This window comes from Hypanus sabinus, chromosome 14, assembly GCF_030144855.1.
Source record: "Hypanus sabinus isolate sHypSab1 chromosome 14, sHypSab1.hap1, whole genome shotgun sequence".
NCBI lineage: Eukaryota > Metazoa > Chordata > Chondrichthyes > Myliobatiformes > Dasyatidae > Hypanus > Hypanus sabinus.
In genome coordinates this window covers 65,393,441-65,411,753 of record NC_082719.1, presented here as the reverse complement: position 1 = coordinate 65,411,753, position 18,313 = coordinate 65,393,441, and the positions used below count along the sequence as shown (strand labels likewise).

Sequence of the window (18,313 nt, the reverse complement as noted above, 5' to 3'; positions counted from 1 at the left end):
GTCGCACTGTTATCCATGTACCCTAATCAAAAGTTGTGTATTCAAACTTAATTAGAAAATTAAATTAAAGTAACACCATGTCTGAAAGGCCGCTGCTGCCATGCTGTGCCGCCTCATGGGGATCCTTGCTTTTACACTCTAGTCCTCTCTAAATGAATACTGAAATTGGATTTGTCTTCCTTACCACCAACTCAACCTGAAAGTTGACATTTAAGGAATCCTGCATGAGGACTCCCAAGACCCTTTGAACTTGATTTTTGAATTTTCTCCCCATTTAGAAAATACTCAATGCTGTATATTCCATCTGCCACTTCTTTGCCCATTCTCCTAATCTGTACAAATCCATCCACAGACTCCCTACTTCCTCAACACTACTTGCCCCTCCTTATTTTCATATTTTCCAGAAACTTGGCCACAAAAGCACCAACTTCATCATCTAAATCAATAAAATACAATTTGAAAAGACCTGGTCCCAACACTGACCCCTGCAGAACAGCATTCGTCACTGACAGCCAACCAGAAAGACCCCCTTTATTCCCAAACTTTGCCCTCTATCAGTCAGCCTATTTTCTATCCATGCTTCTACCTTTCTTGTAATGCTTTGGACAGTTATCTTGTTTAACAGCCTCCATGTGCGGCATCTTATCAAAGGCCTTCTATAAATTCAAGTAAGCAACAACCTCTGATTCTCCTTTGTCTACCCTGCCTGTTACTTTCTTAAAGAATTTCAAAAGATTTGTCAGGTAATCTTTCCCCTTAAGGAAACCATGCTGACTTTGGCCTATTTTATCATGTGCTTCCAAGTACCCCGAAACCTCATCATTAATAATGGATTCCAACATTTTCCCAAGCATTGAAGTCAGGTAACTGGCCTATTATTTCCTATTTTTGTCTCCCTTCCTTCTTAAAAAGTGGAATGACATTTGCAATTTTCCAGTCATCTGGAACCATTCCAGAATCTGGTGATTCTTCAAAAGTCATTAGTAATGCCTCCAGAAACTCTCCAGCTACTTTGTTCGGAACCCTGGGTGTAGTCCATCTGGTTCAGTTGACTTATCTACCTTCAGACATTTCAGCTTCCCAAGCACCTACTCCTGAGTAATAGAATAGAAGTGATAGTAATACAATCACTTCTGCCCAGACACACTCAAATTTCTGGCATGCTTCTGTTATCTTCCAGAGAGAAGACTGATGCAAAATACTTATTAAGTTCATCTGCAATTTCTTTGTCTCCCCTTATGACCTCTCCAGTGTCATTTTCCAGCAGTTCGATATCCATGTATGCCTCTCTTTTGCTCTTTATATATCTGAAAAAAAACTTTTGATATCCTCTTTTATAGTAATGGCTAGCTTTCTCTCATATTTCATTTTATCTCTTCTTACTGCTTTTTTTAGTTGCCTTCTATTGGTTTTTAAAGGTATCTCAATCTCTAACGTTCCACTAATTTTAGCAATATTATACGCTCTCTCTTTTTGCTTTTATGCAGACTTTGACTTTTCTTATTACCACGGTTGCCTCTCTTTAGAATAGTTCTTTGGGAAGTATCTATCATGGACTTTCTGAATTGCTGCCAGAAACACTAGCCATTGCTGTTTTACCATCATGCCTACTAGTGTCGCCTTTCAATCAACTTCAGTTAGGTTCTCTCTCACACCTTTGTAGTTGCCTTTACTCCACTGTAATAGTGATACATCTGATTTTAGCTTCTTCCTCTCAAACTACAAGGTGAATTCTAACATATGATGATCCCTCAATAACATGGGATAAATTCTACCAGACCATTGGGATTTACCTACCTTAGTGTAACACAAGAGACCTAATATCAGTTCCTTCTTGATGCCCTGGAATAGGAAAGACCCCACACTGATCTCACAATCCTCAAAATATTTCCCCTTTGAGTAAACTGATGCAAAATTCTCATTTAGTCCTCCACCAACGTCCTGCAGCTCCAAACATAAATTCTCTCTTTCATCCTTGAGCAGTACTCCATTCTTCTTTGTTACCCTCTTTCTTTTAATGTAGATAGAAAATGCTTTGGGTTCTCTTTTTGATCCTACTTGCCAAGAACATTTTATGTTCTCTTTTGTCCCTCATAATTCCTTGCCTGAGTTCTTTCCAGCCTTCTTCGTATTTCTCAATAGCCTCGTCTAACTTCAGCTTCTGAAACTACACAAGTTTCCCTTTTTTGACTAAATTTACAACCTCTCTTGTCATCCAAGGTTCCCTTATCTTTCTATCCTTGTCCTTCCTTCTTACTAGAACATACCTATCATGTACTCTGTGAAATTAACCTTTACAAACCCTCCATATGTCAGATGTGAACTTATACAATAACAGCTGCTCCCAATTTCCTCTGTCATTCTCCGAGAATATGCCCCAGCCCAACTTATTACATTCTTAAGTACCTTAAAACTAAATGATATGTAATCAATATGCACTCCCACCAAAACTGCAATGACATGGCCAGCCTGGTTTTCCAATATGGAATAGTCCTTCCTCTAGTTAGACTATCCATATCCAGTTTCCAAGAAACTCTCTCAGATGCTCTGAGCAAGTTCTCCAATAGAGAACTTAAATTCTCCCACAGTGAATGCATATTTCTTCCTTCTGATCTCTTACCCATACAATTCAGCCCTCCAGTATGTCCTCTCTAAGTGCAGCTGTGCTATTCTCCTTAATTAGTAATGTAGCTCTTCCATCTCTTTTACTTCCCTCTATATCACGCTGACAGAGCCCTCATCTGTTTCCTGCACTCCACCTCCTACTCCTAGCTACAGTAAGAGTTGAGTTCCCCTGGTCTTCACATTCCACTCTATCAGCCTTCTACAGATACAATCCATAGTTTCTGCCACCTTCAATGAGATTCTAACAATAGATGTGTGTTCTCCCTCTCCCTCGTTCATTGTTATGAAGGAATCAAATCTTCCCTGACTTGTTTTGCCCATTCATTTCCATCAACCATACCCCTTCTCTACACTCTGCCATGTAGTTACAGAAGTGCAACTTTACATTGCTCCTTTACATTGTCCTTTCCTACCACTCAAGTCCCAGAGCAACTGTTCCATGTCAAACTGTGATTCACTTGCCCTTCTTTCAATATTGTGTATTCATTCGGTGCTCATCCGGATTAGAGAAATCTAATGCAGATTGGTTTGCAAAGCACTTGCAGTCACCCACAAGAGCTTCTAGTTACCCAGTTACCTGTTATTTTAATCCTCCATCGTACGCTCAGTCTGACCTATTTGAGATTAGTCCCCTACACTGTTAAAACAAACTGCAATATATGCTTGAGGAACAGCACCTCATCTTTTGCCTGAGTACATTGTAGCCTGGCAAACTCAAAGTAGATTTTCAGGTAATTAATTTCCTCAGAACTGGTCAATAATTCTGTGATATTGGTTCAGATTTTCCTTTAACTGTGAGCACAGTCTACCCTGTTGAGCAAAGTCTGACAGCCCTGCATTTTGTGACTTTTATGTTCCTTTGTTTGTATTCTAATTCTCAAACTGCCCCTTTTTCATAACTTTTAGAGTCCTTTGTTCAAATGTCCATTTAAACTTTTGATGGAATGATCTTCGTTACATCCTACGTATTTCCACTGCAATTATAACCTTACGTTGTCAGAAATATTTCCTGTGTCCTCCTCTGTAGTGTCTGCACTTGAAACCAACTTGTTTTCTCTCTTTTCCAGTTCTAACAAAAAGAACTTCGATCTTAAATGTTAACACCTTCTTTCCCCAGCTCACCACAGCAGATGGTTACAGCAAAATGTAGCAGCTCCTAAAGTGTTAGATACTGCTGGTCACTTGTCAAGAACTTCTCTGGCTCTGGTCAGAAGATAGGGTTGGTTGAAGTATCATCAGGTCTTTGGAAGTGCAGAAGAAGGATGCCTAGAAAGTGGGGCCTTAGCAGGTGGATGGGCAGAGGAGATATTGAAGGTAGATACTGTAGACTATAGCTCCATGTCCAGAACTTAAAATTTTGTGGAACTTAGGCTCCAGAGTTTGGTTACACCTACTCCACAAAGATCCCTCTAAAAAGGATTGCTTCACAAACAGCAATATGATGAAAACATGACTGTTATAGGAGTGCCCAATGACAAAAAATATTTTCTAGGAATTCCTTTGTAGTCAATGGTGTATTATATCGAAAACAAAGATGATTAGCTATATCTCTTTCGTCTAAGAACAATGAAGACACGGGATACTTATGCAGCTATATTTCCTTCTCTATTGTATGAAAAGAAAAATTGAATTATAAAGAAACTTGCAAGTTTTGTTTCTTCATCTGCTTACTCTCAAAAAATGGCCTATTTGATTTCTGAAAAATTGCTTAATGGAATATATGCAAGTAGTGATTTTCAGTAAGAATATATTCCCAACCCTTGTTCAATAATCCCTAATAGACTAGAAATGACACCCAAGCAAAATGGAAACTACGGTTATCTTATATTACTGTATGAAAATAATCAGTATCCTTGACCTTGAACGACTGGAATTTAATTCAGTTATTAGCTAGAGATCTTATAATAATAGCATTGAAGAAAACACTAAGAAATTTACTTACTTGGAAGTAAGACTGGAATGTGCAGCAGTTTACATAATTATAATGCCCCCTGAGTTCAGTTAGCAATTGTCCTGCATAGATATCATAAACTGCAATACAAGAATCGACTGGGACAAACACAAAATCTGGACTGCAACCACTGGACACCGTGAACTTGAGATTCTTTCGACTTCCATTGCAAACTCTTCCATAGTTCACCTGTAAGCATTAATCTGAAGTTACTTTTAGAAATAGTTTCAATTTTGTAACTTTTCACATTTTAATTATGTTGTGGCTAAATTGCAAAATCTACTGTGCTAGAAAAAGAATACATTTACTCAAGTCCTGTCTGTTTTCATTTTGCACACTAATTCCTGGTCAAAAGCTCTATGAAAGTCCAACACCATTTAACAGTCCTCAATTATACTTACCCATTAGAAACACCTTTTGAGTTTATAGAATATAGAAAACCTTTGGCCCACAGTGCTGTGCTGAACACGTACTTACTTTAGAAATTACCTACGGTTACCCATAGGTAACTATTTTTCTAAGTTCCATGTACCTATCCAGGAGTCTCTTAAAAGACCTTATCATATCTGCCTCCACCATCGCCAGCAGCCCATTCCACGCACTCAACACTCTCTGCGTAAAAAACTTACCCCTGACATCTCCTCTGTACCTACTTCCAAGTGCGTTAAAACTGTGTCCTCTCGTGCTAGCCGTTACAGCCCTGGGAAAAAGCCTCTGACTATCCACACAATCAATCAATGCCTCTCATCATCTTATACACCTCTATCAGGTCACCTCTCATCCTCTGACGCTCCAAGGAGAAAAGGCTGAGTTCACTCAACCTTATCTTATAAGGTATGCTCCCCAATCCAGGCAACATCCTTGTAAATCTCCTCTGCACCCTTTCTATAGTTTCCACATCCTTCCTGTAGTGAGGTGACCAGAACTGGGCACAGTACTCCAAGTGGGGTCTGACTAGGATCCTATATGGTTGATAAAGGCCAATGTACTGTATCCTTTCTTAACCACTGAGTCAACCTGTGCAGCAGTTTTGAATGTCCTATGGACTCAGACCCCAAGATTCCTCTGATCCTCCACACTGCCAAGTGTCTTACCATTCATACTATATTCTGCCAACATATTTGACCTACCAAAATGAACCACCTCACAATTATCTGGGTTGAACTCCTTCTGCCATTTCTCAGCCCAGTTTTGCATCCTATCAATGTCCCACTGTAACCTTTGACAATTCTCCACACTATCCACAACACCCCCAACCTTTGTGTCATCAGCAAGTTTATTGTGATAATTGTTTATTGGCCAGAATTCAATTTTTGATCTAATACATGTTAATCCTTACCAAATTATAACAGTATTTCATCTTCAGACATCATTTCTTATTCCTTCTGGTACATTGTAGTGATGAATTTTAAAATTACCATTCAAGTCCTTTTTTAACTGTATCTCTTTTGTTACCCCTGTGGAAACTAATTCCTCACTATCACCACAAAGTTACAGGTTCTTTCATATCCATTTTTATCTGCACAATTTGGTTGCAATGGTGCTTTAATTTGTAGTTAGAACTTCCACAATACAATTCAGTTTTACCTCAGATAAATGACTGGCTTATAAATTATTGTCTCTATCCCCTCAGATTCTCAGAAATCTGTACAGTTTTATGTCAAATCCAGATTTTCAGCAAGCTTCACCTTTTTTCCCCATTGTAGACATCTTTAAGTGGTTCCTTAAGAAGGCAGCATCTATCATTAAAGATCTTCACAATCCAAGACAACCCCTCTTAGCTTTACTTGAGGAGGTAGAGGAGCCTGAAGTTCTTACATGTTAAAACAGCTTCTTCCCTTCCACCATCAGATTTCTGAAGGGTCCATAAGTGCTACCTCATTTTTGTCTATTGCTTTATTTATTTATTTTTGTAACTTAAGGTATTTTTTTATGTCTTGGACTGGACTGCTGCTGCAAAACAACAAATTTCAGTGATAATAAATCTGATACTGATTCCTTGGCTGTCACAAATAATGCCAAATATTTATAATCTAGTAACATTGCTCTTGTAATAACTATATTTACTTTTTGCGGAACACACGAGGAATGTTTAAAGGTAGAACAGAAAGCTTTTCAAAGTTCCTATGCCACATAAAATCGCTGCAACATTTTACTAAAATGAGCAGTAGATGATTGTTACTTTGCATCAGCAGCTCAAAGGGACACATAGCTTGACAGCATAATACATCCTTTGGTCTACTGTGTCAATGGTGACCATTGTGTATCTATACAAATGCCACCTGCCTACATTACTTTCATTAGCACTTTATGCCATGCTCATGTGAGTACATGCCTACAAGCATCTTAAATGTTGTTACTGTTCCTGCCTCTACCATCTCCTCTGGCAACTCATTTCATTCCTTGTGTGAAAAATTCACCCCTCGGATCCTCTTCAAACCACTTCCCTCTCACCTTAAACCCATTCTCTCTAATTTTAGCCATCACTACCATGGGAAACAGGTTCTGGCTATCTAAGATTGGCCTATATGGCTTATAGCTGTCAGCAATTATCTACTTAAACAGGATGAGAAACTGATAGCCAGTGGCTCCAGAAAGTCTGAGGAAGATTTGGATTTCCATGAAAGTGCAGCTAAGCACAGAAATCTGAAATGCTTTGAAGGTCACAATGAACCCAGGGAAAACAGGCACAGAGAGAGCAACCCATTTGCTTGAGTCTTTGACTGTGTAGAAAAGCAAGAACGGGTAAGTGCTTTACTAATTTGCTTAAAAAAAGCCTTTTTCACAAGATCACAAATACCAATCCATTGGGAAGGTAAATAGTGGCTGTTGAATCTTTAAACTTCTCTACCCTGGGAGACTGTGGAGGTTCAGTCATTAATTGCATTCCACACTGACATCAAAAAAAATCTAGTGAGAAGAGGAGTCAAGAAATATGAGACAATGGCAAGAGACAAAAGATTAATCATGATGTTATTTAATGGAGGAGCAATTTTGAAGGGACAAATTCTTATTTCTTATGTTATTCTGGTGTGACTGCATTGAGAAGGTTGTTTCACAGATATTGTCACACTATAGAATCATGACGATCAACTAATATCTCAGATTTCTTCATCCGTGGGTACTTCCTATTCCACCACCATCAAGTCATTTCTAAAGGACTAGTGAATTTCTAGCATTTCCTACCTTCCATTATGTGTAGTTCCTTTTATATTTTATTGTCATTTTGAGTGTTGTATTTTAGAATTAACAACCACTTAATATATTACAATTTAAGCTTTTTCAATTAGATTCATGATGTGTAGAAAATGGAAAGTACCAGTGTATTTTCCCCTGTGGAACTATTCCAGAGTCTCATGCGATCATCTGTCCCAATAGTTAAAAGATGTAGTCCGTCACTAGTAAAGCACAGGCCATTAACACGTCCATTGTGAGCAGTGTTTGCTGTCAAAGAAGAAATTATTAATGAAAACGTTATTAATATTACACCAATAATTGGTAACTGAAATTGCAAGAAAATCAGTACTACATCACAAAGAGACTAATGAAGATCAACAACGGAATCTTTAATCCATTTTTTTTCAGTGTTTCAATAATGTTCCCACTTTATTTTGATTTCCTGCATTTGCAATAGTTTTTAATTATTTAATTAAAAAGGCCTGTGATTACCATCACCTTGTGAATTTGATAATTGCAACTTGGGAGGCAGTAAAATTGCTGCAACTGGCAGAAGCAATAAGGGAATAAAATGGAGGCGATTTATTGCAACTGTTCTCCAGTTACTACTGGTGAGAAGTCCGTGTTCTGCTGTTATATTGACAGAGTCTGAATTGGAAATATGAAATATAGCAGTATGGAATAGCCTTTGTTTATTTGAGAAACTTTACATCAACAAGAGTCACTCATTACTGGAAAGGAAGGGTGCAAAAATTTAATCAACTGCACAGAAGTAACAGAATAAATCATTTGTCTTTGCTCTAGACTAAACTTGCAAGGGAAAGAGAATTACACGAGTTTGCATTAAAATGGTTAACGTAACTTATGAAGGAAAACTTTCCAAACTAATTACCTGATTCTGAAGAAGATTTAGCAATTTCACCATTGTGCTGATCAAGCACAATTAAACTCCCAGAAGCATTCCGTACATCCCAGATTCTAACTTTGCTATCAGCACTAAGAGAAAGGAAATTTGAAAGAAACTTTAGAAAAGGACATCAACAACCACTATGAAATAATGAAATAATTTTACTGAGAAATTGGCAGTCAACATCTCTTGAATCTTTCTTTCAAGAACTTCAATATGTGTCAAGTATAAGCAGATGTATGTTCAAGATTTAAGACTGCTTAACATCATTTCTAAACCACTCATTTAAAGGAGAACAAGATAATAATTATTCCATATCTGATGTAGCATATAAAAACACACTAAGATAAAAAAGATAAAAAAACACAATAAACATAAATACATAAGATAGCTTAGAAACAAAAATTGGTTTTATGAACATAAAGTGATGCTAGGTACAGGAGTGCCTGTAGATACAGGGACTCCGACAGGCAATGATAAGATAGTGCTGGTGGGATGTGAGGTGTGGTGGGGTGGGTTGGCATTGATCAGCCTTACTGCTTCAGGAAAGGATCTGTTTTTGAGTCTGTGGTCCTGGCATGGATACTACGTAGTCTCCTCCCTGATAGAAGTGAGACAAACAGTCCATGAGAAGGGTGGTTGGGATCCTCCGTGATATTGATGGCCTTTTATCTGCGTCTTTCTGTATCTACAGTATGTCCTTGATGGCTAGTAAGCTAGTGTTGGTGAAGTGTTCAGCAGTTGGACTACCTCTTATAAAGCCTTCCTGACCACATCAGAGCAGCCATAATCAGGGAGTAGAAGCAGAGCCACTTGATCAGACTTTCCAAAGTTTGGGTGTGGGGTGGCACAGTAAGCGTTCTTGATGGTGGTATAACAGTGGTCAAGTGTATTGTCATCTCTGGTTCCACAGGTGCTATGTTGGTGGTAGTCGTGCAGAAACTTCTTCAAGCTGGCTGTGTTGAACTTTTCCGAAATGATAGGGAAGACATCAGGGTGTGCAGTTTTGTAGCTGGTGATTACACTGCTCAATTCCTCCAGGGCCTGCCTGACGTTAGCCTGAGGTGGAATGTACATCGCTACCAGGATGATGGCGGAAAATTCCCATGGTGAATAAAATGGGTGGCATTTGACCGCTAGATGTTCTAGGTCGGGTGACTAGGACTGAGACAGATCCGACATGTTTGTGTGCCATGATGAGTTAATCATAAAGTATACTCCACCTCCTCTGCCTTTAAAAGACTGAGCTGTCTTTTCGGAGAATGGTAAAGCCATCAAGTTGCAGTGCTGCCCCGGAGGGTGTGAGCCATGTTTCCACAAAGCAAAGTACATAGCAGTACCTGATGTCCCTCAGGTAGAGCAATCTTGCTCTGAGGTCTTCAATTTTATTTTCCAGAGACTGTACATTCACCAGCAGGATAGTCGCCACTTAGTGACACCATCTTGAACACACAGTAAGATTATTATACTTATTTAATTCATCTTAAATTTAATTAATACGTAATTGTGCCAGAACAAATAGTGGAATAGTTTGGCGAAAAGATGTTATTAAACCTACAAGTAAGGCATCGAAAGGTTGAGCATGATGGGTTTAATGTTCTCAGTTGTGTGTATTTCAATACAAGGAGTATTGTAGGACATCAGGGCATGGCTCCACATATGGAAATATGACATTGCACTCATTACTGAGACTTAGTTACAGGAGGAGCAAGTCTGGCAGCTCAATGTTATGGGGTTCCGTTGTTTAACATGTAATATAGATGGAGGGATTTAAGGGGGGTGGTGGGGATATGAAGGGTAATGGAAAATGTCATGGCAGTGCTTAGAGAGGTCAAACTGAAGAGTTCATCCACCGAAGCTAAAAGGGTGGAAATGAGGAATAAGAAAGGGATGAACACTTTAACGGGATTTAATTGTATACCACTTAATAGTCCACGAGATATAGAGAAGCAGATTTGTATTGAGATTGCAGACTGTTGCAAGAAACCTAAGGTTGTAATAACAGATGATGTAATTTTCCACTTATTGACAGATATTCCCATACCTTATAAGGGTTGGATGGGATGAGTTTGTCACGTGTTCAGGAAATTTTCCTTAATCAATATAAAGAGGTCCCAACTAGAGGGAGTACGATACTAGATTTCCTTTTAGGAAATGAGGCAGGACAAGTAACAGAAGTTAGTGTAGGGGAATAGTTCCCATCTAGTGACCATAATGCCATTAGTTTTAATATAATTATAGAAAAGGATACCTCTCATCCTCAGGTTGGGAGTCTAAATTGGAAAAAGGCCAGTCTTGATGGTATCAAGAAGCATCTGGCAAGTGCAGATTGGGACAGGTTGTTTTCTGGGAAAGTTGTACTTGGTTAGTGGGAGGCCTTCATAAGTGAAATTTTGAGAATACATAATCTGTACTTATAGAAAATCTTGGTTTTCAAGAGATATTGAGACCTTAGTTTAAAAAAAAAGGAGATGCATAGCAGTTATAGGCAGGAAGGAGCAAATGTGATATTTGAGGAGTATAAAAAATGCAAGAGAACAATAAAGGAAATGAAGAGGGCTAAAAGGAGGCATAAGGTTGCTCTAGCACAGTGATCCCCAACCACTGGATTGGTACCGGCCTGGTAGCACATGTTTTACGGCCTGGTACTGGTCTGTGGCCCAGTGGTCCCCAATGGCATTTTTTTTTAGCAGGTTTTCCTATTTTTATGAAGCTGAGTTGCTAGCTCAACGCTCAATCCAGCATGGGTGGAAAGTGCGCAAGGGAGCCATCTGGATTTGAACTCAGGAACCTTTGCTCCGAAGTCCGGCGCTGATGCCACTACGCCACCAGCCAGCCTTTAGCAAACAAGGTGAAGGAGAATCCCAAGGAATTCTGCAGATATTTTAAGAGCAAAAGAATAGTAATGAACAAAATTGGTTCTCTGGAAGAGCAGTATAGTCATCTAGGCATGGAGGCAAATGAGAAGGGGGAGATCGTAAATGGACTTCTGCATCTGTATTTACCCAGAAGATGGACACAGTCTATAGAAGTGAAGCAAAGCAGCAGTGAGGTCATGGACTGTATACAAATTACAGAAGAGGTGTTTGCTGTTTTGAAGCAAATTAGGGTGGATAAATCTCCAGGGCCTGTAAAGGTGCTCCCTCAGACCCTGTGGGAGGTGTGTAGAGAAATTGCATGGGCCCTGGTTGAGATATTTAAATCTTCCTTAGCAACAGATGATATGCTGTAGGATTGTAGGATAGCTACTGTTGTTCTGTTGTTAAAGAAAGGTTCTAAGAATGAGCCAGGAAATTATTGGCTGTTGAGTATGATATCAGTAACGGGAAAGTTATTGTAAGGTATTCTAAGGGACCGGATATATTAGTATTTGTATAGACAAGGACTGACTAGCGATAGTCAACATGAGTTCGTGCATGGTAGATCATGCCTGACCAATCTTATAGTGTTTTTCAAGGAAGTTACCAGGAAAGTGGATCAAGGCAAAGCAGTGGATGTTGTCTACATGCACTTTAGCAAGGTCTTTGACAAGGTCCTGCATGGGATGTTAGTCAAGAAAATTCAGTCATTTGGCATTTAGGATGAAGTAGGAAGGAACAACACCTTATATCCCGTCTGGTAGCCTCCAACCTGATGGCATGAATATTGATTTCTCTAACTTCCGCTAATGCCCCTCTCCCTTTCTTACCCCATCCCTTAATTATTATTTATTATTTCCCCCCCCCCTTTTTTCTCTCTCTGCCCCTCTCACAATCACTCCTTGCCTGTTCTCCATCTCCCTCTGGTGTTCCCCTCCCCCTTTCTTTCTCCCTAGGCCTCCCATCCCATGATCCTTTCCCTTCTCCAGCTCTGTATCCCTTTTGCCAATCAACTTACCAGCTCTTAGCTTCACCCCTCCCCCTCCTGTCTTCTCATATCATTTCAGATTTCCCCCTCCCCCCACTTTCAAATCTCTATCATTTCTTTCAGTTAGTCCTGACGAAGGGTCTCAGCCCAAAACGCCGACTATATTTCTTCCTATAGATGCTGCCTGGCCTGCTGTGTTCCACCAGCATTTTGTGTGTTTTGCTTGAATTTATAAGTCTAACAGCTTGTAGAGAGCAGCTGTCCCATAGCCTGTTGGTCCTGGCTTTAATGCTGCAGTACTCTTTGCCAGATGGAAGCAGCTGAAACAGTTTACGCTTGGGGTGACTGGTGTCCCCGATGGTCTTCCAGGCCTTTTTACACACCAACAAAGGTAGGCACAACGTTGAGGGCTGAAGGGCCTTTATTATGCAACACTGCTCTATGTTCTGCTCTGATATATGACTAAATGAGTAAACATGGCAGTTAGAGGATTATTCTTTGCCAGTGTTGTGTAGCTATTAAAAGGGCAGTGACAGAGTGGAAAAATAACTGAGTTTGAATTACATTTCTGCCTGTTCATCTATTTGTGATGCTCAGTTTTCCCTTCCCCACCGGCACAGTCCAAGATGCTCAGAATGTCCCACAGTACTGCTTCAGCTATCAAATGCTTTTGGTTCTCCAGAAGTTGTAACAGATAATGAATTTTCTTAAACTTTGTATAAATCTTGTATGTTATTTTCTTTTCTTAGGGAGATACTAAGTTGAATCCATAGTCACGGTAAGTGCAGCAATCTCAGCTGGAAGTTTTATCATAACTGGCAGCTCTCTTGCTTAAGAAACACAGACAAAATAAAAATGGTTAGTCATCATACAAGGAGACATCATCAGAGCCCTGTTAATTTGTGGAGTGCCCTCTGAATGCTTGGCCTTTAAATATTTATCAATCCACTGGCTGGTCGTCATTATGGAAACTCATTTGTGATGTAGAGAGGGAGTCTCATCGCAGATATGACATCGGCCAGTTGGGGAGAAAACTATCCAAAAGGATCCATGAATATCAGCTTGTTGTAAAGTGAAATGACCAACTCTTCCTAGTCTCCACCCACTAAGGTTGAGAGGGGCACAAATTCAACTGGGCATCAGTTAAAGTCACAGCGCAAGGCAACACGCAGAATGCAAGAGTATTCCTAGAAGTGTGGTTTTCCAGGAACAATTCTGTAAACAGATATGTACATCTTGATCCTATTTATAAGCCAATGAGGGCAAAATCCCAGACTGCAATGCAAAGAGTTCGCCATACAACCAATCAGCAATGAGACTCTTTCCCTGCATCACAATTGAGTTTCCGTAATGACAACCAATCAGCTGATTGATAAGCATATAAAGGCCATACATTCGGAGAATACTTCACAAAATAACAGTGCATGGTTGAGACCTCCTCGTATGGTGACGAAATGTTTGCAAATGAATTTCCAAGGTCATAGAACAACTCAACCTAACTATCAACCACTGGAGCTACACACTTTCTGAGTTATTTCCAAAAAAATAAGAAATTCTATTTCCTAATTCTCACCATAAACTGTGATGATAGTTGTGAATATCAACTGATATGAGCAGCTAGTGCTTATCTCAGAAACCATGGTGTACAATGAAGCAGCTTTCTTCCGCTAATCAGAGATCACAGTCTATTGAACAAAGATATTATTTGGTGTTTAGCCTATGTATGACTTTATAAGCAGTAACTTTGACTTTGCATGGTAGTGAATCAGAAGCCTGTTTTACATTCTCGATTTTGTTTTCATTGACTTCAACAAAACAAAACCCTGGGAGGTGTGTAAGGGCACCATCACCCCTATTGATTTACTGCAGCATCAAAGTTATCCTAATTATCACAGAAAAAATAAATGAATGAAGAATGCCATCTGAGAAGCTGGCAAAAGAGACCATTGATAGTACGTTCATAAATTGTTATTTTGAAATCATAGTAAAAACATTAAGAAGTTTTCCAGGGATAAAAATATACTTAACAAAATAAAAATTACCTTGCTGTTACTAATACATGTTCCTGATGTGGTGACCATTTCACAGACAACACCTCACCTCTATGACCTAAGGGAGAATGGGGGTTTGGTAATTAGGGAATAACAAATGCTAAAAAGCATATAAAGCACATATATAGAGACATACAGCATGAAAATAGGCCCTTCAGTTCAGAGCCCGCACTAACCATCCACCTACATTGATACTAGACTCATTGAATTTTTCATTCTTCGTTATGGTCTATCAACTCCCCCCCCCCCCAAAGAAAAGTTCTAAAGCTCACCTAGACACGACTGGCAATTTACAGCAGATAATTATCCTATCAACCTGGGAGGAAACCAACTCACACAGGCACAAATAGAATGAGCAAATTGTAAATACACAGCACCCAAAGTCAGGATTGAACCCAGGTTTGGAGTGGTAGCGGTTCTACTCACTGCAACTACCCCAGAATGATACTTATTTAGTGAACATCAGCATGGAGAATCAGGCATTCCATGTTGCAGTCTGAAAGTGATCTAATGGATTTTATTTTTGATTTGGTCATTAGGTGCTTCTTGAATGTTAACAGTAAATTATAATTAAAATTTAAGCATATTCTTTAGCAGAAACATGGACGTCAATCAAAGCGTTTACCTTAAACTTTTGTCCCATTAACATTTGTTTTAATCACGTCAAATGATTGTCTTGGATTAATTTTTAACTGTGGCATTGAACATTTTAGATAAAGGATTATGTTTTAATTTGCACTCTCATTTCATCAGTCTCAGATGCATATAACACTGAATTTGTCTAAATGCCAAAAATCTGTTGTTGAAAATAATTTACTTTTATTATATTTGTTATTATAGTTCATAAGATACCTCTCAGTTATGTACTTTTACTAGTGTCAGTAAATCTTACAAATGAGCTGCAATTCTGAAACTTCCCGATACCACGTGCTATTCTGTTGATATGAATAATCCGCAACATTTTTTTTTCTTTCTACAGATGCTCCCTGTCATGAGGAGTACTTTATCATTGTGTTTTTGTACATGCCAACAAAATTCAACTTTAAATAATTCTGGATAAAATTAATTTGAAATCAAAGTACATCTAGTCCAATACTTACCCTGCAGAATGTGGGTGCAAGATCCAGATTTAAGATCACATAACTGTACTTTAGGATTCTTGGTACCAACTGAAACAAAGAAAACAATCACTTATCAATTATTGTTACACAATACATCAAGTCTGGTTGACTGCCAGTGACTAGTGGTGTTCCACAGGGCTTGGCGTTGGGTCCGCTACTTCTCATGTTATATAATAATCTAAATGACAGACTTGATGGCTTTGTGGATGATGCAAAGACAGATGGAGGGGCAGGCAATGTTGAGGAAGCAGGGTGTCTATGAAAGGACATGGACAGATTAGAAGAATGGGCAAAGTGTCAGATGGAATACACCATTAAGGAAGTGTATGGTCATGCACTTTGATATAAGGAATAAAAGTGTGGAGTATTTTCTAAACAGGGAGCAAATTCAAAAATCGGAGGTGCAAAGAGACTTAGGAACTCTAGAGAAGGATTCCCTAAAATTTAACTTACAGATCGCGTCAGCAGTAAGGAAGACAAATGCAATACCAGCATTCATTTCAAGAGTATTAGAATATAAAAACAAGGATGTAATACTGAGGCTTTACAGGACATTAGTTAGACTACATTTGGAGTACAGGCAGTCCCCGGGTTACGTACGAGTTATGTTCCTAAGTCCGTCTTTAAGTCGGATTTGTACGTAAGTCGGAACGAGTACATCGGTATTATTTAGCATCAGTTCATCAAACGTTTGTCTTAGTATATAGTATATATTTTACCTTTCTATGCATATAAAACACTTAAGAAATGTATGTATTCCAATAAATAAACCACTGCATTGCTTAGTAATAATTGTAGATTTCATCAGGGCAGGGCCTTTCACATCCTCCACTATTCTCACTTTATCCGATATCCTTTAAAATTGTTCCGATCGTTGATCGACTAGCCTAACGCTTTTCCAATGACCGATGGCATTTCAGCTCTTTCCAAATGCTTTATTATTTCCACTTTATTTTCAATCGCGATCGCTTCCCGTCAAAGGAACAGAAACACTGCGGGCGGCGGGTCCCGACCTGCGCCGGCTCCCGAGGTCCACTGGGTCCTAAGGACCACCGCAATGAGACAGGCTAAATGGGACAAGTGGGGGCTGTGCTGGGTTAGGGTATCTGATCCTCCACAATATTCCACGTGGGAATTTTAACTGGAGGTGGTAGTGTTTTTTTTTACGAGGTCAAGTTGCGAGCTCAATATCAACCCCGCATGGATGGTACAGGAGTCACTGGATCGACATCAACCTGGCACGGGAATGGTCTGTCACTGGATCGAACTCAGGAGCCCCAGCACTGATCTCACTGCTCCACCAGCGGACTGGAATGTGGGGGGGGGGGGGGTCAGGGTGAATCTTACTAAGAAAAATTTAAGCCAAATACAAAGTTAAACACTCAACACAGTGTCAACGGCAAAGCCTTAAAATGGCGGACGGCATTCTCCTTCCTCAGTTCGTAAGTACGAGTAGTCTATAAGTCGGATGTTCTTAACTCGGGGACTACCTGTATTGTGAATTGTTGTGGGCCCCTTTTTCTAAGAAAGGATATGCTGGCATTGGAGCAGGTCCAGAGCAGCCTATTTACTTGCCCAGGTAAGGAAAAAAAACTTTCTTTACACAGCACCTTTTAGGGCTTCCTAAAACTCTTTATATCCAGGAATATACTTTCAAAGTTCTGCTATTGCTGTAATGTTGGAAATGCAATAGCCAGATTCCGCATGGACAAATTCTGCTCTAATTCCATCTATAAATTTGCAGGTGATACCTCTGTAGTGGTTTGTGGAACATTAAAACTCTAACAACTTTAGTGAGTTCTGTAAAGTTCCATATTGACTGGTCTGGGATTCCGTAACAACTTAATCTTTGGGGAACACTTGAAAGATCCTTTTAAAATGAAGTAAAACTTACTTCACATGAACTGACTGCAACATCCAACAACAAATCATTATACTAACCGGCTATCAGGCAGTGTTTGGTTGCAATTGGTGACATATGATGACAATAGACTGTTTCTTCAAAGGAAAAAACTTCAGCAGGCTATAAAATAAAAGGCGTTTTATTAGCTTCCAACAGTAAATTCCACGAATTCTTTACAAAGGGCATTGTGTGACTATTATAACTTTATATTATATCCAAAATATTATTGTTAATGCAAATAATAATTTGCAATTGTATGTCATTATCTTACAAAATAGTACTGAGAAGTATTTGTAGAAAGACAAATATTTGGCTATTGTCATGATAACCTTTGTTCAATTTTACCTTTAAATTAAATGGAAGATTTTGTGTTTTTCAAGGAATCTGTGAGAGATCACTTTCATTCCACCATTAAATTGAAAGCAACTTTACTGTCGCCAAACAATTGATACTAGAGCATACAATCATCACAGCGATATTTGATTCTGCGCTTCGCGCTCGCTGGAGTAGAAATCGATAGTAAATGTAATAAAAATTTAAATTATAAATCATAATAAAAAAATAGAAAAGGGAAAGTAAAGTAGTACAAAAAGAAACTGAGAGACAGGTCCGGATATTTGGAAGGTACAGCCCAAATCAGGGTTGGGATCCATTCAGCAGACTTATCACAGTTGGAAAGAAGCTGTTCTTTCCAAAATTCTAGACTATTCTAAAAAAAAACTTTTAGACTAT

At 39.0% G+C, this 18,313-nt stretch overlaps 1 protein-coding gene across 1 annotated transcript in view; it reads right to left on the bottom strand.

Annotated features, from left to right (window-relative positions):
- The window catches only part of ercc8 (excision repair cross-complementation group 8), a 42,336-nt gene that overhangs the window by 14,479 nt on the left and 9,544 nt on the right, over positions 1–18,313 (bottom strand). The window contains exons 5-10 of the mRNA XM_059989346.1: positions 17,620–17,701; positions 15,658–15,726; positions 14,549–14,615; positions 8,646–8,749; positions 7,896–8,020; positions 4,568–4,765 (exon numbers count right to left, since the gene is read on the bottom strand). Of these exons, the coding sequence (XP_059845329.1) occupies positions 4,568–4,765; positions 7,896–8,020; positions 8,646–8,749; positions 14,549–14,615; positions 15,658–15,726; positions 17,620–17,701 (645 nt within the window). The remainder of the gene's footprint in view (positions 1–4,567; positions 4,766–7,895; positions 8,021–8,645; positions 8,750–14,548; positions 14,616–15,657; positions 15,727–17,619; positions 17,702–18,313) is intronic.